The 21,864-nt window shown below is 45.7% G+C and overlaps 2 protein-coding genes across 7 annotated transcripts; both read left to right on the top strand.

Moving 5' to 3' along the window:
- The first annotated feature begins 1,725 nt into the window (after positions 1–1,725).
- Positions 1,726–19,413, top strand: LOC114510618 (sialic acid-binding Ig-like lectin 13). Of its 3 annotated transcripts, none has more exons than XM_036013251.1 (9): positions 1,726–2,110; positions 2,179–2,562; positions 2,773–3,048; positions 3,241–3,288; positions 4,754–5,011; positions 5,349–5,525; positions 8,178–8,262; positions 8,582–8,675; positions 19,370–19,413. In XM_036013251.1, exons 1-8 carry the CDS (start codon positions 2,059–2,061, stop codon positions 8,646–8,648), a joined length of 1,347 nt encoding a protein of 448 aa, XP_035869144.1. In that variant the 5' UTR covers positions 1,726–2,058; the 3' UTR covers positions 8,649–8,675; positions 19,370–19,413. The 3 variants fall into 3 exon arrangements, with proteins under 3 accessions (XP_035869144.1, XP_035869145.1, XP_035869143.1); XM_036013252.1 differs by lacking the exon at positions 19,370–19,413 and adding an exon at positions 9,057–9,879; XM_036013250.1 differs by lacking the exon at positions 19,370–19,413 and adding an exon at positions 9,057–9,877 and having other exon boundaries at positions 1,730–2,110; positions 8,595–8,675.
- On the top strand, positions 12,863–19,894 carry LOC114510617 (sialic acid-binding Ig-like lectin 13). Of its 4 annotated transcripts, none has more exons than XM_036013255.1 (9): positions 12,863–12,984; positions 13,031–13,435; positions 13,645–13,920; positions 14,113–14,160; positions 14,644–14,901; positions 15,239–15,415; positions 18,489–18,573; positions 18,907–18,987; positions 19,370–19,894. In XM_036013255.1, the coding sequence occupies exons 1-9, from the start codon at positions 12,951–12,953 to the stop codon at positions 19,422–19,424; spliced, it is 1,419 nt and encodes a 472-aa protein (XP_035869148.1). In that variant the 5' UTR covers positions 12,863–12,950; the 3' UTR covers positions 19,425–19,894. The 4 variants fall into 4 exon arrangements, with proteins under 4 accessions (XP_035869148.1, XP_035869149.1, XP_035869146.1 ...); XM_036013256.1 differs by having other exon boundaries at positions 12,865–12,984; positions 13,052–13,435; XM_036013253.1 differs by having other exon boundaries at positions 12,876–12,984; positions 18,894–18,987.
- Positions 19,895–21,864: the final 1,970 nt, after the last annotated feature.

Here is a 21,864-nt window from a genome sequence, read left to right as displayed (position 1 = left end):
ACCTTTTAGTGCTTCTGGCATTTTTTGGTCCACCTCTTCTGCATTGGCAAAACATTTCCCTTTCAGGACTTTTTTCATCTGGGGAAACAAAAAAATGTCGCTCAAGGCAAGATCAGGTGAATAGGGAGGGTGGAGCAGAAGGGTCATGCCGTTTTTGATCAAAAACTGTTTAACAATCAGCGTGGTATGGGCAGGTGCACTTGTAAATTCCCATTGTGAAACAGGCAAATGTCTTAAAAAATAGTCTTCAAAAGAAAAAATCACTGAAGCTGAACACAGCCTCTCACAATAATACTAGCTGGTACACACACACACACAGATGGGTTCTGGAACACCCACCTAGTGGGGGACTCTGGTACTACAAGGGGCCTGCTCTCCAAAAGATAATTCTGGGATTTTTTGGGGAGGGGTCAGCTCTTGTAGTCATAAATATATAATATATTATATGTTTATATATTATATAGTCATACATATAACTCTGTATTGCTATGCATGTAAATATTAGTAGAAATTCAGAAAATCCCTTATAAATAAGTCAAGCACAAAATATGCAAATTTAAAATTATTTAAAATTAAGTAATAATAAAAATACTAACTATAAAACATATGCTGTAAAACTAAAGTGGTTATTAGAAGAAATACATGTAATTTCATATGTCTATATCTGATGAAGAAGAGCTCAAATTTAATAAGCTAAGACTTTATTAAAAATAACTTAGGGCTCAGGCTGGTGTGGCTCAGTGGTTGGGTGCCAGCCTGTGAATCAAAGGGTCTCTGGTTCAATTTTGCAGTCTAGGGCACATACCTGGGTTGGGGGTCAGGTCCCCAATAGGGGGTGTGTGAGAGGCAACCACATGTTTTGTTTCTCTCTCTCTCTTTCTCCCTCCCTTCCCCTGTATCTAAAAATAAGTAAATAAAATCTGAAAAAAAAAATCTTAGGAAAATAACAGTAACATAAATGAAAAGAAAACTGAAGAAAGAAAATACCAATGTAAGACCACGTGTAACAGAAAAACTATTCAATAGAGATGAACATCATGAAGTTTTAGTTCTTTGATAGAACAGTAAAGCTGACAAAGTTCAGTTAATCCAGAAATAACTGTAGAAGACAGAGGAACCAGCATCTGAGAACATAAATAAGACATCTTTTTATGTAGCAGAAATTTAAACAGAAAACAATGAAAAACTTTAAAGCCCATAATTTTAAAATCTGTAGTAAATGGGAAAATTCTCAGATAAATGTTATTCAAACCTTCAGCCTTTGTTCAGCGAGGATTGTATTCACTGCCATCTCCAGCCCCATGAAATGAAAACCTGACACACTGACAAAATTCGGCCACTAGGGGGCGGCCCTTCAGCACAGTTTTTCAAGTCTCCCAAGATTGGGTCACAGTCCACTTCTTGCTGTGCCAGCATATTGTCAAAACTACTATAAGCCAAGGTACAATGCTTCTTCTTCATACAATGTGCATAAAGAGCAACCCATGAGGTCATTGTTCTGATTTCATTTCAATTTTTTAAAGATTGTATTTATTTATTTTTAGACAGGGGGAAGGGAGGGAGAAAGAGAGGGAGAGAAACAACGTGTGGCTGCTTCTTGAGCGCCCCCTACTGGGGACCTGGCCGACAACCCAGACATGTGCCCTGACTGGGAATTGAACTGGCCACCCTATGCCTCCCAGGCTGGCACTCAATCTACTGAGCTACACCAGCCAGGGCTTATTTCATTTTTTAAAAGGCAATACACCAGGAGTAGGTGTTGGAGGAGACTCATGTGTTCCATTCTCAGAGATCCTGGTCCTGTAGGGACCTCACCCAGATGGGGCAGGACCTGGGTTGCTCCCTGACCACTCCTCTCTGGGCGGATCTCCAGCGTCTGAGCTATGGGGTGTCCACTGACTCTGCATATGTGGGACAGACTCAAGCGTGGTAGTTCCTCTTCTGTGGAAAGGGAGTTCCTATGCTACTCCCCAGCTTCTGTGGGGCTCGCTCCCTGCAGGCTCTCTTTCACTGCCTTCCTTCTCTTTTCACCCACAGGAGCCCAGAAACCCTCCAGAGATGCTGCTGCTGCTGCTGCTGCTGCTGCTGCTGCTGGCCCTGCTGTGGGCCGGTGAGTGCCTGAGGGGAGAGTGTGTGGGCTGGGGTGGAGGCTGTTGGCTGACCCTCCTTTCTCCACAGGGTCCCTGGCTCAGCATCCAGGATTCCAGCTGCGAGTGCAGGGGTCCGTGACGGTGCAGGAGGGCCTGTGTGTCTACGTGCCCTGCAATATGTCCTACCCCCAGGAAGGCTGGAGTGAGTCTGACCCAGCTTATGGCTACTGGTTCCAGGAAGGGGCCAAGTCAGGTGAGGATGATCCTGTGGCCACAAACAACCCCAGTCGTAAAGTCACGTTGGAGACCAGGGACCGATTCCACCTCATTGGAGACATCCGGACTTACAGCTGCTCCCTGTACATCAGAGAGGCACAGAGAAGAGACACAGGGAGATACTTCTTTAGGGTGGAGAGAGGATCCTATGCCAAATACAGTTACAAAGAGAACCCACTCTCAGTGCATGTGACAGGTAAGGAACTGGGGCAAGGAGAGGACATACAAATGAGTCTTGAGGACACCCAGGACAGGGACAGGATGGGACACCCTGCTCCTCATCCTAGGAAAAGTTCAGAGGGATCCAGGGTACAGGACGTGGGGCTGGCCTGGCACAGAAGCTGCTGGTAGGGACAAACTCAGGCACTCCACCTGCAGGGTCTGGGTCTCTGTCTTTGTTCTCCAGCTCTGTCACAGACACCGGACATCCATTTCCAGGGGTTCCTAGAATTGGGGCACCCCAAGAACGTTACCTGCATGGTGCCATGGGCCTGTGAGAGAGGGACACATCCAGAATTCTACTGGATTGGGGGCAATGTCACCATCCTGGGTTCCAGGACCTTCAGCTCCTCAGTGGTCACCCTCACACCAGGGCCTGAGGACCACAGCACCAACCTCACCTGTCGAGTGACCTTCCCTGGGGCTGATGTGAGCACCGAGAGGACCATCCAGCTCACTGTGTGTGAGTGCTCAGCCAGGACGTCGGGTCCTGAAGGGATATGAATGTTGGGGGAGCAGGGGTGGGTGGAGGATACTTGGGGACTGTTCTCCTGGGCATGGCAGGGGTGAGGATGGAGAGAACACCTAGACCCACCACCTTGCTCATGACCAGCCCATCATACTGCAGGTGGACAATTACTTATTTCTCTTCCAGATGCTCCACAGAACCTGACTGTTCGTGTCTTCTGGGGAAACAGCACAGGTGGGGGAGGCCCTGGAGTCTCTGCCCCCTCCAGGCTGCCACAATTTGGGCCCCAAAATCATCTCCACATACCCTCCATGTGACCCTATTCCTCCCCTGCTCAGAACTGACCATGACTGCCTCCTCCCTCAGGGCAGAGGCTGAGAGCTTCACGTGTGTGTGTGTGTGTGTGTGTGTGTGTGTGTGTGAGCCTCCAATGGTCAGCCCTGCCTGCATTAGCATCCCTGCACAGCTTCTCACATCAAAGTCTGTACGTATCCGCATGTTCTGGAGAAAGAGCACAGGTGGGAGAGGCCCGGGTTGGAACTGAGGTCAGAGGGTGCAGGAGGCACATGATCTGACATTGGGCAGAATGAAGCCCCTTCACCCTTCTCCACTCTAGTCCCCCTCTGCCCTGTCCCCCACCTGTTTCCTGCCAGGTCTCTCTGGGTTTCTTGTGAATTTCAAGTTGACCTTTCACTGTCACCTCTGGTTGCTTCCTCACCCCTGACCTCTTCTCTCCAGCACTTTCCCATGACGTCCTCTCCCTGACTCCTTGCCTCTCCCTGGCTGTGCCTTCTCCCTGTCCTCCAAGGAGATGAGTCTGCAGCTGTGTGCCCGGTTACCAGCCCCTTTCTGCATGACCCCTCGGGAGAGTCACTGACCCCAGTGCTTCCGTCCTACCTCTTCCCTGAAGACCCTCACAAAGCTCTGTGCTGTCCAGATCACCCCGAGGGCCCTCCACACCCCCGGGGAGGGCCCTTCCTGCCTGAGGAACCTGACTCAGTGTTCGGAAAGTCACTTCAGACTTCCCTGTGTTTGCCCAACACTCCCCAGGACTCACCAAGTTCAGCAAACTTGACATCCTGCAAAAGTCTCAGATTTCAAACTTCCTCAACCCCCACAGCCACCCAGCCTCACCTTGGGCCTCTGTCCTCTCTCTCACCTGGACATGACAGAGACCTGGACCTGGACCAGCCTCCTCTGTGGCCTGCAGCCTCCAGGTTCTCCCCCTTCTGGTTGCCACAATTTGGGCCCCCAGATCATCTCTGCATACCCCATGTGTGACCCTATTCCTCTTCTGCTCAAAACTCACCTTGCTCCCTCCTTTCTCAGGGGAGAGGCTGAGAGCTTCACCTGTGTGTGTGTGTGTGTGTGTGTGTGTGTGTGTGTGTGCGCGTGTGAGCCTCCAATGGTCAGCCCTACATGCATCAGCACCTCTGCACAATATCTCATATCAAGGTCCACTCGCCAAGGTTGCTCCCCGAGGTGTACATGTGACCAGCTCTTCCTCAAATTCCCACCCCAGTTCTGGGAGCAACAGCTGGCCTCACCTGCCCACTGCTCACTTCATGCATCTTCACCCCCACTGGCCCTTGCTAGCTGTGCTTGTCTCAGAGATGCTGTTTCTCATTTCTGTGTCTGGGGGTGGACAGAGCAGAGAGCAGCTCTCAGCCCTGCCCTCTGTCTCCCTGTGTCTCCTTAGTCCCTGAGGTCCTGGGCAATGCCACCTCCCTGCAAGTCCAGGAGGGCCAGTCCCTGCGCTTGGTCTGTGAGACAGATGGCAACCCCCCAGGGAGGCTGAGCTGGTGGCGGGGGAGCCTGACTCTCAGCCCCTCCAAGCCCTTGGAGCCAGGGGTCCTGGAGCTGCCCCAGGTGGTCGTGGCAGATGCAGGGGAGTTCACCTGTCGAGCTCACCACCCACGGATCTCCTACCACGTCTCCCTGAACCTAGTTGTGCAGGGTGAGTATTAGCAGGACCCCTGCACTGTGAGGTGGACCATGAGGAGGACTAACATGTGGACTTACAGAAAAATACCTCTCCACCTTGTCCCCTCTTCTTCCCCCAGGTATCTCTCGTTCCTACCCCCAGATCTGTGGGGAGCAGCAGGGCTCCTGGCCCCTGATCCTCATCCTTCTCATGGGGGGACCTCATGGGGGCTGGCTTTCTCAGCACCTGCATCTACTCCACCAGGCAAGGACCCTTCTCAAGGTCTCCTGGATTTGGGGACATCACTGTGGCTTCACACATCTCCTCCTCTCCAGAGCAAAGTCTCCAAAGCACTAGTCTCTCATTTCAGGACTTATGTCTCCCACTAGTTCAGAGACTCCCATGGAGACCAGGCTGCAAGGAGAGACTGAGCCCCATCCTCAAGGTGGTGCTGAGGTCTGGGATCCAGAGCTTTGGCAGGTGTTTGAGGATCCCTCAAACCACTGTGTCCTGACACCCACCTGGCACAGCTTTGTGGAGCAAGGAGGTGCTGAGTAACTCGACCTTGTGTCTCATTCAGAGATAATTCTTTACCTTTGGTTCCCAGGACTTTTTCTGATATTTCTCCCTCAGTGGTTGGGAGGACAAATGAGGAAAAAAAGAGCATTTTATTAGTAATCTGAATCACACTCCACATAATATTTTACTTTTGTGTTTACCTCAGTGTTGTTATGACAAGCCCATTTTTCAATGCCATATTATATTTTTTTATAAATCTCATGGTATTATATCAAAGCAGTGAATTGTAAAGATATTTTATAATTAGAATAAGCTCTTTTATATTGTATATTTCCACATGTTAACCTGTTTAATTGCTCTTCATTTCTTTACATTATTCCATTTTTCTATACTACAATGTTATTTTACTTTTTCTAGTTTTATTGAAAAATAATTGATGTATATTAGTGTATAAGTTTAAGGTGCACAACATAATGATTTGACTTATGTATATTGTGAAATGATTATTACAGTAGGTTCAGTTAATATTCATCTTCTCATATAGAGGCAATCAAAAGTGAGGAAAGAAAAAAGGAAACATTTTTGTCTATGATGAGATCTCAGAATTCACTGTTCTAACAACTTTCCTATGACTTACTTGTACAGCAGTGTTAGCTATACCCATCACATTGCACATTATGTCCCTCACTCTTATTTATGTTATAAGTGGAATTTCTATATTGACCAAGTCCATTTCCCCATCCCCATCCTTCTCCTTTCCCATGAAGATCTTTCTGCACATTTCTTGAATGTAGGTATGCTGGTGATAAATTCTCTCAACTGTTGTTTGGAAAAGTTTTTGCTTACATTATCTTTGGAAAGGTGTTTTTCTTAGATGAGGAACTCTAGGAAAACATTTTTCCCTTTCAGTTCTTCACTTCATTTCATTTTCATAGTTTCTTATGAGAATTCCTGTAATTTCTTTTTTTTCATTCTCTGCTTGTAGTTTGCCATTTTCTCTGGCAGGTTTTTATGTTTTTGTTTTTAACTGGGTTTATATGATTTAAGTAATATGTGCCTTGATGTGGGATGTGATTGAGTGTGTGTGTGTTTGTGTGTGTGTGTGTATGTGTGCGTGAGAGAGAGAGAGAGAGGAAAGAAGAGAGATGGAATCCTAATCCTATTTGCATTTGTTGAATGGTTTGGATGTGGATTTATCATTGTAATCAAATTTGAAAAAAATGGAAGCTAATTATATCTGTAGTTTTATTCTTTCTTTGTGTTAGTCTCTTGCTCTTTAATTTTACATGTTATTGCCTGATATTAAATAATAGGGCCTTGAGCATCTGTGCAACTTTATTCAAGTTTTATTCTCTGCATTTGTCAGTCATAACAAGAGCTATGGCTACATGCCCCAGTTTTTTTTAAAATTATCCTACACATTGAACTTGCTATAAATCTCATCAGTGAAATTTGCATTTCAGAACATGTATTTTCTCCTCTAGAAGTTACAGTTCCTTAGCTTGTTATCTTAATTTTCTTCTCTTATTATGGTAATGATTTTTTTACATCCTTGAGTATATGAAACATATTGTAAGAAATCTCTTCTTCTATTTGTTTGGTAAATCCATCTCCTCAGTCATGTCTGAGAGTGATTTCATGAATGGTTTTTCTCTTATGAAGTGTTGCACATTCATATTTCTTCATATGCCTAGTAACTTTTCTCTGAGTGGTGGACATTGTCCCTTTTTATGGGACTGACTGTTTTGTTTTATTGTATTTCTTTAAAGAACATTGGTCCTTTTCTTGAAGGCAGTGACGTTACTTGCATTTTGGGCCAGTATTTTAAAGGCTCTAATTTGTAATCTGTCTCCTATGGTAGACTGAGTGTAGCCCTTATTCTAGGGCATTCACTCCAATGCCATGGGCCATTTCAATGTTTGCCTGAATGCACCATATATTCAAGTCGGTATCTCTGCTCTGTCTAAAGACACTGTGCCAAGAACAAAGCATTTTGTGATCTCTGGAAATTTCTACTGTTGTAAATAATGCTGCAATGAACATGGGGATGCAGATACTTTTTCCAGTTGGTAGTTTCATTTTTTTCAGATAAATACCAGAGAGTAGGATTGCTGGATCATATGTCAATACTTCTTGGTTTTATTTTTTGTTTGTTTGTTTTTTTGAGGACCCTCCATACAGTAATGCATAGCGGCTGCACTAATTTACACTCACAGCAACAGTGAACTAGGGTTCTCTTTTCTCCACATCCTCTGTATTTGAAAACATGTCAAACTGTTTCCCATTAAGGTTGCACCAATGCACAGGACCAGGGTGAGATGAGACACTTAGAACATTCACAATATCAGGTGAAAACCACATTCTCCATGAACTTTTATTGAGCATTTATCTCATTATAAATGGTGTAGAATGAGTTTTATAAATAAGGGTCATTGGTGTGTCTTTGATTCTGTGAGCTATCTGTCTCTACTCTTTGCTCAGTCTTCTACTCTATACCTTAAATTTTATTATTCATTCTTGGAAATGTTTTTCAATTTAGAGGAATTAGATGTTTCTATGTAATATGAGGTGCACTAAGTTTCTTCAGTGTGCCACCACCCTTTCCTTGGAGGTCAGTGGGATTTTACAGTGCTTAGGGGTCTATTTGAATGTGTATCATTTCACATCTATCATCTCTTAGGACTCAGGGCAGGGGTGGTGCTCGTGGCCATCACAGAAGCAGCTGTCAAGACCCTGGTCCTTCTCCTCTGCCTCATCATCCTCATGTGAGCTCAGCCCCAGGGGGACGGGGGACAAGGGGAAGATAGGGGATATGTGACTGAGTCCGGAACCAGTAATGAGGTATGAATGGCTCATGGAATGGAAAAACCAGGGGGCTGATGGGTTGATGGATGACGATTCCTCACGGGCAGCTGTCATAAGTGCAGTGCCCAGCAAACATCCAGGATGAGAGGTACCTGCTGTGTCAGCATGGTCCATGGGACCAGACCAGACATCTGCTGCCTCAGTGTCCCTTTTAGCTCCTTACAAGGAACAGGGTCTGCTGCCCATTACACCCTGGTCTCATCAGCCTAAAGACCACAGTCTATTTCCTCAGAGCGAGGATCTGCATGAGGAAGTCATCCCAGACTGCAGAAAATGTGGAGGATGAGAATATCATCCTAGGCTGGCCCCACAGGTGAGTGAGGCAGACTTCAACCTGCCAACATCCAATAGACACCTTCCCCTGTTTGCTCCCCCAGATGGCTCCACTCAGCTTTGCTAAAATTGAGTTGCCACCTTTCTCCCAAACTCATTTCTTTGCTGGGTTCCCTCTCACAGTGATGACACGTGGCCCCCTTCTCTAAGGCCAGAAGTGAAGTGTGGTTCTCCACTTTGCCCTCCCTCTCTTCTCCCTGATCCAATATGTCACTAAGTCTTGTTCCTTTTTTGTGCCTAATCAGAACTGACCTTGATTTCTGTCTCCTCCCTGTCTGACCCTGGTTATGCCTGTGGTCTGATGTCTCTCTGGGTTTCTGAATGCATCAGTCTCTCACTTCTATCTCTGCCCTCCACACAGATCTCCAGACTGTGGTTCCAAAGACTGTCCACTACCAGCAAAGTATGAACACTGATGGCTCCTCTCCATGACCAGAGACCCAGGTGAAAATGACACAGGCTGGATCTGAGGACTTGGCATGGTCCATCCCCAACTGAATGCTGCACAAGATTCTACCATGTCTGTGAATCTCACACCATGTCCACACCCAGCTGGACCAGGGCCTGGGTGACTCTGAGACTTTGCATGTGCAGTTTCTTGGGCTGAAATGTTCTTCCTTCCCCATTCCTACTTCTGCAAGTCCTGATTCTCCCTCACTGTGAGTCATGCCACTGTGTGTGTTATTGTACATTTCTGAGCAGAGTGACATTCACTCATTTATTCATAGACACATTTAGGAAGCGTCACTGAACACCTACTATGTACTAGCATTGTTGTAGATCCCAGAGATGCATCAGGGAAACACAGCTTCAAGAATATCCACCACCCAAAGACATGAAAAGACGCATCTGAAAGCAAATATAAACATGAGCTACAAGCGCATGAAAAAAAAATTGGCCACCACCATTAGTCATTAGGGAAGTGCCACTGAAATCAACAATTAACTATGATTTCACAGTCATTACACATATCTCTGTATTTTAAAATGGGAAATGACAAGTGTTGGCAATGATGTGGACAAATTGGAATTTTCATGCATAGCTTCTATGAGTGAAAAAATGGTGCAGGATCATGGAAAACCCTTTGGAATTTCTGTCAAAAGGTGAACCGAAAGGTACCATATGACTCAGACCATCCACTCCCAGGTAAATGTTGAAGGGGTTGGACTTACAAACTCCAACAGGTACTTGCCCTCCATAGGGCAAGCAGTATTATTCAAAGTAATGATGGAACCCACCCTAGAGCCCATCCTCAGAAGAATGAATGAATTAAGGAGGCATATACATACAGTAGAGTACTCTTCAGCATTAAAAAGGAGCAAATGATATTCTGACATCTCTTTCAACATGGATTAACCCTTGAAAACAACATAATAAATGAAAGAAACAAGACACAGAAGAACAAATGTTTCATGACTCTTCTCATATGAGCAAAGAATAGGAAAACTCACCAAAAGAAGAAGGGTGGTGGTTGGATCTAAGGGAGGGGAACAGGGAGTTATTTTTTCAACATTTTTTTATTGTTCAAGTACAGTTTTCTGCCTTTCCCCCCACCCCTCCCCAACATCCCACCCCTCCCTACCTCCCTCGCCTGTTTCCACCCCCCTTTGTTATTGTTCATGTATCTTTTAGGGTACTGGGAATTATTGTGTAACTGTGCAAAGTTTCTGTTCCGGATGATGACCAGTTCTGGAAATAGAGAGTGGTGATGGTTGCACAACATTATGAATGTAAATATTTCCATTGAATCATACCCTATACAATGTTAAAAATGGAAGGTTTTATTTTATGAATAACTTACCACAATAAAATTATGGGATTGAGAAGCCCTTAACTCTTTAAAATGTATTCATAATGTAGACAAAGGTGAAATTAAAATAAGAAATGAAATGAGAACATGTCACATATTGATAGATGATTGAGAGAGAATTGCATAAAGGACCCTGTGACATATGAGGTGGGTTTTCTGATTTTGAGTGTGTGCAGAGATAATGTCTGAACAAAGAGAGGGGGAAAGGAGGAAGCAGGCTGTGTGTTTAAGAGGAAAGTTCCCAAAAAGAGAATGAATGGAAGAACACTGAATGCAGCAACTCTGAGGAAGAAGCAAGCTTTGTGGGTTAGAGACAATGGGCTGAGGCGACAGCCCAGGGAGGCATGGGTGGGGGTACAGCTGGAAGGGTGCTGCAGACCCTATGGAAAATACTGGAGCCTTGAGGAGAGCCAACACAAGAGTAGGCCCTATTTTACCAGGACCCCAGTGGCTGCTCTGTCCACAGTCATCTGGACTGATCCCCAGGCAGCACAAAGGAGCAGCAGCACAGCAGGACTGGCAGGAGGTGATGGCCCTGGGACCAGGGTCACAGTGCAGGAAGGAGGATATAATTTGAAGGTCAAGTTCACTGAATTTTCTAATGTATGTGGATAGTGAGGAAAGAGAGGGGCAAGGATGGTGCCAAAGTATTCTCCTGGAGCACCTGGGTAGAGGGAGTGGTGTTGCATGCAGGACTCAGAGAACAGGGTTTTGAGGGTATCATGCATTCTGAGTAGTCATGTGATATTCCCTGAGGGATGTCAGGGAGAGAGGTGGAGATGAAGGTCTGGCGATCAGGAGAGGGGCCCAGACAGCAGATGTTAATGTGTGTAGCCACCAGGTGGTGAGGGCAAAGGTGATGAGAAAAGGTGGGAGGAATGTAAAAGAAAGGAGGACCCTCAGGAAACTGAAGGCAGAATTAACACACGATCCAGTGATTCCACTTACATATCCTACAAATTGAGAAGAGGGACTGTAAAAGATATCTGCATGCTCATGTTCAGAGTAGCACTATTCACAACAGCTGAAATGTGGCAAGCAAGAATGGATCCATCAACAGACAAGTGGATAAACATATGTGGTATATACAACCATAGGCTACTATTCAACCTTTTTTTAAAAGGGGTTTCTGTCATGTGATCACAATGGATGAATCTTGATGACATATGGTCAATGCAATAAACACAAACACATCACATAATAGAAAAGTACTGTAGACTTCCACATATATGAAGTTTCCAAAGTAGTCAAATTCCTAGAGACAGAAAGTAGAATGGTGGTTGCCAGTGGCTGGGAGATGGAGGGTGTCAGCCAAAAACAAATCTTGACCAGGTATTCTGTCACAGAAAAGAATTCACTTGGACAATAGAAAGGATTATGCTCCAGTGCCTGCAGTCTCAGTGAACAATGGACAGAGATGTGCGGAAGCAAGAGGCCCTTTTTGCAGAGGGGAAGTGAAAGTCAAGGGGAGGGGCTGGGAGGACCAGGAGCAACATTGTGAACAGAGGGACCTCCCTGGGCTCCCAGGACCCTGTAGTAGGTGACAGTTCCTCCCCCAGGCCCTGTGATGCCTGTTTGGGGGAAGGTCTCCATCATTTTGAGAAGTAAAATGAGCAGTTGGGGTAGCGTTTTCAGTTTTGTAACTTGAAAAAGAGTTCTTCTTTTTAAACTAGACTACAAAAAAAAAAAAGGAAAACTAACACTCATATTTATAGGAAATAACCAGCATGCCACGTGGAAACATGTTAAACTCAGCTGGGACTGCAGCTCTGAAGCCCGACAGTACTGCATTTGGGGACAAAGGACGCCACTGGGTGTGGAGCATGTCATGGGCATGACCAGGTACATGTATCCCTTCCTGTCTCCAGCTGGCCTCCACTTAGATGCTCACTGAGCATTTGGTGGGTTGCTGAAAGGATGGATGGATGATGGATGGATGCTGCCTTCAATGCAACAGGACCCCTTGTTTTTTCTGCCTTAGATGCTCACACAGACAGGAATCCTCCACCTTGCAGGACCGACCACCTGAGAGTCTGGATGAGGCCGTGAACTCCAGGTCCACACAACTCCCTGGTGTACACACCAGAACTTATAACAGTTCCTTGGATGGGAGGACTTTAGGAGACTCACATGTCTCGTCCTCAGAGGTCCTCAAGGTCCTGGTCCTGGTCCTGCTCCAGTGCTGCAGGAAAGCCCCTGAGATGGGGCGGAACCCGGGGTCTGCTCCCTGGCGTCTCCTCTCTGGGCAGGTCTCCATGGTCTCTGGCCTGTGGGTATGTGCCAGCTCTGTGAAGAGAGGGGACAAATCCCACATCTGAAGTTCCTCTTCTGTGCAGGGGGAGGCCCAGTGCTCCTCCTCAGCTTCTGTGGGGCTCGCTCTCCACAGTCCTTCTCCAACTGCCTTCCTTCTCCTTTCACACAAAGGAGCCCAGACACCCTCCAGAGATGCTGTGGCTGCTGCTGCCCCTGCTATGGGCCAGTGAGAGCCTGAGGGGAGAACGTGTGGGAGGAGGGTGAATCTGCAGCTGACCCTCCTTTCTCTGCAGGGTTCCTGGCCGAAGATGAGGACCACTGGCTGACAGTGCAGAGGTCCGTAACAGTGCAAGAGGCCCTGTGTGTCTTTGTGCCCTGCACTGTCACCTACCGCCAGCACTACTGGACTGACTCAACCCCAGCTCATGGCTACTGGTTTCAGGAAGGAGCCAATGAATTCCAGGATCCACCAGTGGCCACCAACAACCAAGATCGGAAAGTGCAAGGCGAAAAGCAGGGCCGATTCCACCTCCTTGGGGACCCCCTGAACTACAGCTGTTCCTTGGACATCACAGATGCACGGAGAAGGGACACAGGGACATTCTTCTTTAGGGTGGAGAGAGGGCATTATGAGGCATATAGTTACAAGGAGAACCAGCTCTATGTACATGTGACAGGTAAGAACTGAGGTCAAGAGGAAGACACATGGCTGGGTCCTGAGGGCTCCTGGGCTGGGAAAGAACCCAATTCTTCTCATCCTGGGATGGACTCAAGGAGACTCAGGGGGACAGGACCCTGGGACTTGCCAATGGTAGAGGTGCCGTGAGGGGGACACTCAATGACCCCACCTCCAGAGCCTGGGTGTCTCTATCTCTCTCTTCTCCAGCTCTGTCACAGACACCTGACATCTACTTCCAAGGGTTCCTGGAATCAGGGCACCCCAAGAACATTACCTGTGCTCTTCCATGGGCCTGTGAGAGAGGGACACGTCCAGAATTCTACTGGATTGGGGGCAATGTCGCCATCCTGGGTTCCAGGACCTTCAGCTCCTCAGTGGTCACCCTCACACCAGGGCCTGAGGACCACAGCACCAACCTCACCTGTCGAGTGACCTTCCCTGGGGCTGATGTGAGCACTGAGAGGACCATCCAGCTCACTGTGTGTGAGTGCTCAGCCAGGACGTCGGGTCCTGAAGGGATATGAATGTTGGGGGAGCAGGGGTGGGTGGAGGATACTTGGGGACTGTTCTCCTGGGCATGGCAGGGGTGAGGATGGAGAGAACACCTAGACCCACCACCTTGCTCATGACCAGCCCATCATACTGCAGGTGGACAATTACTTATTTCTCTTCCAGATGCTCCACAGAACCTGACTGTTCGTGTCTTCTGGGGAAACAGCACAGGTGGGGGAGGCCCTGGAGTCTCTGCCCCCTCCAGGCTGCCACAATTTGGGCCCCAAAATCATCTCCACATACCCTCCATGTGACCCTATTCCTCCCCTGCTCAGAACTGACCATGACTGCCTCCTCCCTCAGGGCAGAGGCTGAGAGCTTCATCTGTGTGTGTGTGTGTGTGTGTGTGTGAGCCTCCAATGGTCAGTCCTACATGCATCAGCACCTCTGCACAGCTTCTCACATCGAAGTCTACCTCCCAAGGGTGTTCTCCCAGGTGTACACGTGACCAGCTCTTCCTCAAATGCCCACCCCCAGTTCTGGGAGCAATAGCTGGCCTCACCTGCCCACTGCTCACCTCATGCATCTTCACCCCCACTGGCCCTTGCTAGCTGTGCTTGTCTCAGAGATGCTGTTTCTCATTTCTGTGTCTGGGGGTGGACAGAGGAGAGAGCAGCTCTCAGCCCTGCCCTCTGTCTCTCTGTGTCTCCTTAGTCCCTGAGGTCCTGGGCAATGCCACCTCCCTGCAAGTCCAGGAGGGCCAGTCCCTGCGCTTGGTCTGTGAGACAGATGGCAACCCCCCAGGGAGGCTGAGCTGGTGGCGGGGGAGCCTGACTCTCAGCCCCTCCAAGCCCTTGGAGCCAGGGGTCCTGGAGCTGCCCCAGGTGGTCGTGGCAGATGCAGGGGAGTTCACCTGTCGAGCTCACCACCCACGGATCTCCTACCACGTCTCCCTGAACCTAGTTGTGCAGGGTGAGTATCAGCAGGACCCCTGCACTGTGAGGTGGACCATGAGGAGGACTAACATGTGGACTTACAGAAAAATACCTCTCCACCTTGTCCCCTCTTCTTCCCCCAGGTATCTCTCGTTCCTACCCTCAGATCTGTGGGGAGCAGCAGGGCTCCTGGCCCCTGATCCTCATCCTTCTCATGGGGGGACCTCATGGGGGCTGGCTTTCTCAGCACCTGCATCTACTCCACCAGGCAAGGACCCTTCTCAAGGTCTCCTGGATTTGGGGACATCACTGTGGCTTCACACATCTCCTCCTCTCCAGAGCAAAGTCTCCAAAGCACTAGTCTCTCATTTCAGGACTTATGTCTCCCACTAGTTCAGAGACTCCCATGGAGACCAGGCTGCAAGGAGAGACTGAGCCCCATCCTCAAGGTGGTGCCGAGGCCTGGGCTCCAGAGCTTGGGCAGGTGGATGAGGATTCCATAAACCATTGTGTCCTGACACCCACCTGGCACAGCTTTGTGGAGCAAGGAGGTGCTGAGTAACTCGACCTTGTGTCTCATTCAGAGATAATTCTTTCTTTACCTTTGGTTCCCAGGACTTTTTCTGATATTTCTCCCTCAGTGGTTGGGAGGACAAGTGAGGTAAACACGAAGAGTTTTATTAGTAATCTGAATCATACTTCAGATAATATTTGGCTTTTGTGTGCTTAATGTGATTTTGGTAAGTCCATTATTTAACCCCATAGTATATTGTTATAAATCTCATATTATTTTTAAAGGGTGAATTATAAAGATACTTTATAATTAGAAAAATAAGCTCCTTTATACTGATCCACATGGACCTGATCAATTGCTTTTCTTTTTTATGTAATTCAAATTCTTCTATAGTATCTTTTTTCTTTTCTCTGTGTTATTGATAGATAATTCATTTTTTCTGTGTATAAGATTAAGCAATACAGAATGATGGTCTGATGTACGTACATTGTGAAATGATTAGATCACTACGGTAGGTTCAGCTAACATTCATCTTCTCATATAGATGCAATAAAAAGTAAAGAAAAAAATAAATATTTCTGTTTATGAGGAAAACTCTCGATATACACATTTTCAACTTTTTTACACTTGATCTTAGCCAAAAGGTTGAGAAATGATCACATTTTCAACTTTTTAATATATTGTACAGATATGTTAGCTATAGTCATCTCATTGTACATTATATCCTTAATGCTTATTTATGTTACAATTGAAAGGGTTATTTTGACCATCTTCCTCTCCCTCCCCATCATTTTTTTTACCTGAAAATCTTTTTGTATATTTTTTATAGTGTAGGTATGCTGGTGATTAATTCTCTCAACAGTTATTTGAAAAAGCCTCTGCTTACATTAGCTTTGGAGGATATTTCTTAGATGAGGAATTCTAAATTTTTTTTTGCATTTTTAGTTCTTTAACTTCTTTTGGCTTTCATAGTTTGTTATGAGAATTCTGTTGTAACTTTTATTTCTTTCCTTACTTGAAGTTTGTCTCTTTCTCTGGCAGGTTTTCATATCTCTTTAACTGGGCTAAATGATTAGATTAGTACCCACCTTGATGTGGAGTGTAAGTGTATGAGTGTGTGTGTGTGTGTGTGTGTGTGTGAGAGAGAGAGAAAGAGAGACTGAATGAGAGATTTAATCCTATTGGGAATTCATTGAGTGCTTTGGATTTGGGTTTATAGGTTTAATCAAATTTGAAAATATTGAAGCTAATTATATATGTATATTTTATTCTTCCTCTTTGTTCTTCTCTGGGTCTGCAATTTTACTCAAGTTACATTGCCTGATATTATCCCGTAAGTCAGTGAGCATCTGTGAACCTTTGTTTGGCTCCTATTCTCTGTATCTGTCCATTATAACAGGAGCTATGGTTACATGTACAAGATTATTGACTATTCACCAAGTTGAACCTGCTGTTAATCTCATTCAGTGATATTTGAGTTTCAGGTCATGTGTTTTCTCTTCTGGATGTTAAGGGTCTTTAGCTTGTTATCTTACTTTTCTTCTTTTTTATGGTAATGCTCTTTTTTTTTTAAAGATTTATTTACTTTTAGAGAGAGGAGAGTGAGGGGGAAAAAGGGGAGAAAAACATCAATGATGATTGCCTCTTTTGTGCCCCCTACTGGGGGCCTGGCCAGTAACCCAAGCATGTTCCCTGGCTGGGAATCAAACCGGCAATCCTTTGGTTCACAGGCCAGCACTCAATCGACTGAGCCACACGAACCAGGGCTCTTTTTTACATTTTCAAGTATATGAAACATATTATAAGAAATCTCTTTGTGTCTTTGTTTGGTAAATCCATCTCTTCAGTCATGTCTGAGAGTGATTTCATGAATGGTTTTTCTCTTATGAAGTGTTGCACATTCATATTTCTTCATATGCCTAGTAACTTTTCTCTGAGTGGCAGATGTGTCCATTTTATGTGACTGACTGTTTGGTTTGTTGTATTTCTTTAAAGAACATTGGTCCTTTTCTTGAAGGCAGTGATTTTACTTGCATTTTGGGCCAGTATTTTAAAGGCTCTAATTTGTAATCTGTCTCCTATGGTAGACTGAGTGTAGCCCTTATTCTAGGGCATTCACTCCAATGCCATGGGCCATTTCAATGTTTGCCTGAATGCACCATATATTCAAATCAGTATCTCTGCTCTGTCTAAAGACACTGTGCCAAGAACCAAGTATTGTGTGATCTCTGGAAATTTCTACTGTTGTAAATAATGCTGCAATGAACATGGGGATGCAGATACTTTTTCTAGTTAGTAGTTTCATTTTTTTCAGATAAATACCAGAGAGTAGGATTGCTGGATCATATGACAGTGCTTCCTATTTGTTTTGGGTTTTTTTTGAGGACCCCCCATACAGTTATGCATAGTGGATGCATTAATTTACACTCACAGCAACAGTGCACAAGGATTCTCTTTTCTTCACATTCTCCATTTTTGAAAACTTTTCAAATTGTTTTTCATCAAGTGTGGACCATTTCACCAAACTAGGACATAACACAGCATTCATAATATCAGGTGAAAACAGGATTCTCTGTGAAGTTTTTAAAAAGATTTTATTTATTTCTCTTAGAGAGAGTGGAAGGGAGGGAGAAAGAGAGAGAGAGAAACATCAATGTGTGGTTGCCTCTCACATGCCCCCTACTGGGGACCTGGCCTGCAACCCAGACATGTGGCCTGACTGGGAATCAAACCAGAGACCCTTTGGTTTACAGGCTAGTGCTCAATCCACTGAGCCACTCCAGCCAGGGCTCTTTGTGAAGTTTTATTTAGCTTTTCTTCTGTTATAAATGGTGTTGAATATAGCTTTATGATGGAGAGTCATTTGTATGTCTTTGATTCTGTGAGTTCTCTGTCCCTATTCTTTGCTCAGTCTTCTACTCTATACCTTAAATTTTATTATTCATTCTTGGAAATGTTTTTCAATTTAGAGGAATTAGATGTTTCTATGTAATATGAGGTACACTAAGTTTCTTCAGTGTGCCACCACCCTTTCCTTGGAGGTCAGTGGGATTTTACAGTGCTTAGGGGTCTATTTGAATGTGTATCATTTCACATCTATCATCTCTTAGGACTCAGGGCAGGGGTGGTGCTCGTGGCCATCACAGAAGCAGCTGTCAAGACCCTGGTCCTTCTCCTCTGCCTCATCATCCTCATGTGAGCTCAGCCCCAGGGGGACAGGGGGACAAGGGGAAGATAGAGGATATGTGACTGAGTCCGGAACCAGTAATGGGGTATGAATGGCTCATGGAATGGAAAAACCAGGGGGCTAATGGGTTGATGGGTGACGATTCCTCAGGGGCAGCTGTCATAAGTGCAGTGCCCAGCAAACATCCAGGATGAGAGGTACCTGCTGTGTCAGCATGGTCCATGGGACCAGACCAGACATCTGCTGCCTCAGTGTCCCTTTTAGCTCCTTACAAGGAACAGGGTCTGCTGCCCATTACACCCTGGCCTCATCAGCCTAAAGACCACAGTCTATTTCCTCAGAGCGAGGATCTGCATGAGGAAGTCGTCCCAGACTGCAGAAAATGTGGAGGATGAGAATATCATCCTAGGCTGGCCCCACAGGTGAGTGAGGCAGACTTCAACCTGCCAACATCCAATGGACACCTTCCCCTGTTTGCTCCCCCAGATGGCTCCACTCAGCTTTGCTAAAATTGAGCTGTCACCTTTCTCCCAAACTCATTTCTTTGCTGGGTTCCCCCTCACAGTGATGACACGGTGGCCCCCTTCTCTAAGGCCAGAAGTGAAGTGTGGTTCTCCACTTTGCCCTCCCTCTCTTCTCCCTGATCCAATATGTCACTAAGTCTTGTTCCTTTTTTGTGCCTAATCAGAACTGACCTTGATTTCTGTCTCCTCCCTGTCTGACCCTGGTTATGCCTGTGGTCTGATGTCTCTCTGGGTTTCTGAATGCATCAGTCTCTCACTTCTATCTCTGCCCTCCACACAGACCTCCAGACTGTGGTTCCAGAGACTGTCCACTACCAGCAAAGTATGAACACTGATGGCTCCTCTCCATGACCAGAGACCCAGGTGAAAATGACACAGGCTGGATCTGAGGACTTGGCATGGTCCATCCCCAACTGAATGCTGCACAAGATTCTACCATGTCTGTGAATCTCACACCATGTCCACACCCAGCTGGACCAGGGCCTGGGTGACTCTGAGACTTTGCATGTGCAGTTTCTTGGGCTGAAATGTTCTTCCTTCCCCATTCCTACTTCTGCAAGTCCTGATTCTCCCTCACTGTGAGTCATGCCACTGTGTGTGTTATTGTACATTTCTGAGCAGAGTGACATTCACTCATTTATTCATAGACACATTTAGGAAGCGTCACTGAACACCTACTATGTACTAGCATTGTTGTAGATCCCAGAGATGCATCAGGAAACACAGCTTCAAGAATATCCACCATCGAAACAACATGAAAAGAAGCTCCTGCAAGCAAGGTATAAAAATGAGTGACAAACACATGGAAAAAAAAAGGCCACCAACATTAGTTATCAGAGAAGTGCCACTGAAATCAACAATTAAATATGATTGCACAGGCATTAAGACCTATGTTCTATATTTCAAAGAATGGGAAGTTAGTTTTGGCCAAGATGGAGACTAACTGGAACCTTTGCTCATTGCTTGTATGAGCAAAATTGGTGCAAGTTCTTCTACTTCATAGTTCATGTCTGCGTTATTCAAAGTAGCTGTGGAACCCACTGTAGGGTCCATCCTCAGAAGAATGGATGAACCAAAGAGGTATATACATACAGTGTAACATCCTTCAGCCTTAAGGAGGACCAAATAAATTTTGACACCTGCTCCAACATGAATGAACCCTTGAAAACAACATAATAAATGAAAGAAGCCAGAGTCAGAAGGACAACTATATGATCTGCTCATATGAGCTGAAGTAGGCAAATTCATTGAGATTGGTAGTTGCTCAGATCGAGGGTGCAGGGAATGGGGGTTATTGTGTAACTGTACAAACCCTGGAAATAGACAGTGGTGATGGTTGCACAACATTTTGAATGTAACTAGTGTCACTGAATTATATCTTATAAAATTTTAAAACTCGAATGTTTTATTTTTTGGATATTTTTACCACAATAAAAAAAAAAGGGACTGAGAAGCTCTTAGCTCTTGAGAGTGCTGTCATTATGGAGACAAGAGTGAAAATAAGTAACAATAAATAAAATAAGAGCATGTCACATATTGATGGATGTTTGACAGAGAATTGTATAGAGAAATTACCATGTGACATAAGAGGTTGAGTTTTTTGTTTTTCAGTATGTACAGAGGTGATGTCTGAATAAAGAGTAGGGGCAAGGAGGAAGTAGGTTGTGTGTTTAAGAGAAAAGTTCCCAAGAAGAGGGGGAAAAAAAGGAAGAACACTAAGTGCAGTGGCCCTGAGGCAGAAGTAGGGTTGCTGTTGTGGAAACAAGGGGCCAGTGTGACAGCCCAGAGAGGCACGGGTGTGGGTGCAGTGGGAAAGGTGCTGCAGACCCTATAGGAGATTCTGGAGCCTTGAGGAGAGCCAACATGAAAGTAGGCCCTGTTTTACCATGATCCCAATGGCTGCTCTGTCCACAGCCATCTGGAGTGAGCCCCAGGCAGCACAAAGGAGCAGCAGCACAGCAGGACTGGCTGCTCCAGGCAGGAAGTGATGGCCCTGGGACCAGAGTCACAGTGCAGGAAGGAGGATATAATTTGAAGGTCAAGTTCACTGAATTTTCTAATGTATGTGGATAGTGAGGAAAGAGAGGGGCAAGGGTGGTGCTAAAGTATTCTCCTGGAGCACCTGGGTGGAGGGAGTGGTGTTGCATGCAGGACTCAGAGGACAGGCTTTTGAGGGTGACATGCATTCTGAGCAGTCACCTGATATTAAACGAAGGCCATCAGGGAGAGAGGTGGAGATGAAGGTCTGGAGATCAGGAGATGAGTGTAGACTGCAGATGATAATGTGTATATCCACTGGATGATGAGGGAAAATGGGGGATGGGGTAGCTACGAGTATGGAGGTTCCTCAAAAAATGGAAAATAGAATCAATGTACAATCCAGCAATTCCACTTATGGGTATATGTCCTACAAATTGAAAAGAAAGACCCTAAAAGAGATGTGCACACTCATGTCCAGAGCAGCATTATTCACAATGGACGAAATGTGGCAAGCATCCCTCAGCAGATGAGTGGGTAAACATAATGTAAAGTATACAACCATAGAACATTATTCAGCATTAAAAATTAAAGGGTTTCTGTCACCTGCTATCACCTGGATGCATCTTGAGGACATGTGGTCAGTGAAATAAACACATCATATCAGAGGAAAAGTAATATGCTTCCACTTATATGAGGTTTCTTATAGGGCCAAATTTCTAGAGACAGAATACAGAATCATAGTTGTCAGTGGTTGGCAGGTGGAGAGTTGACTATGAACAAATCTTGACCAGGTAT

Source organism: Phyllostomus discolor, chromosome 12 (assembly GCF_004126475.2).
Source record: "Phyllostomus discolor isolate MPI-MPIP mPhyDis1 chromosome 12, mPhyDis1.pri.v3, whole genome shotgun sequence".
NCBI lineage: Eukaryota > Metazoa > Chordata > Mammalia > Chiroptera > Phyllostomidae > Phyllostomus > Phyllostomus discolor.
This window is presented reverse-complemented; position numbering and strand designations above follow the sequence as displayed.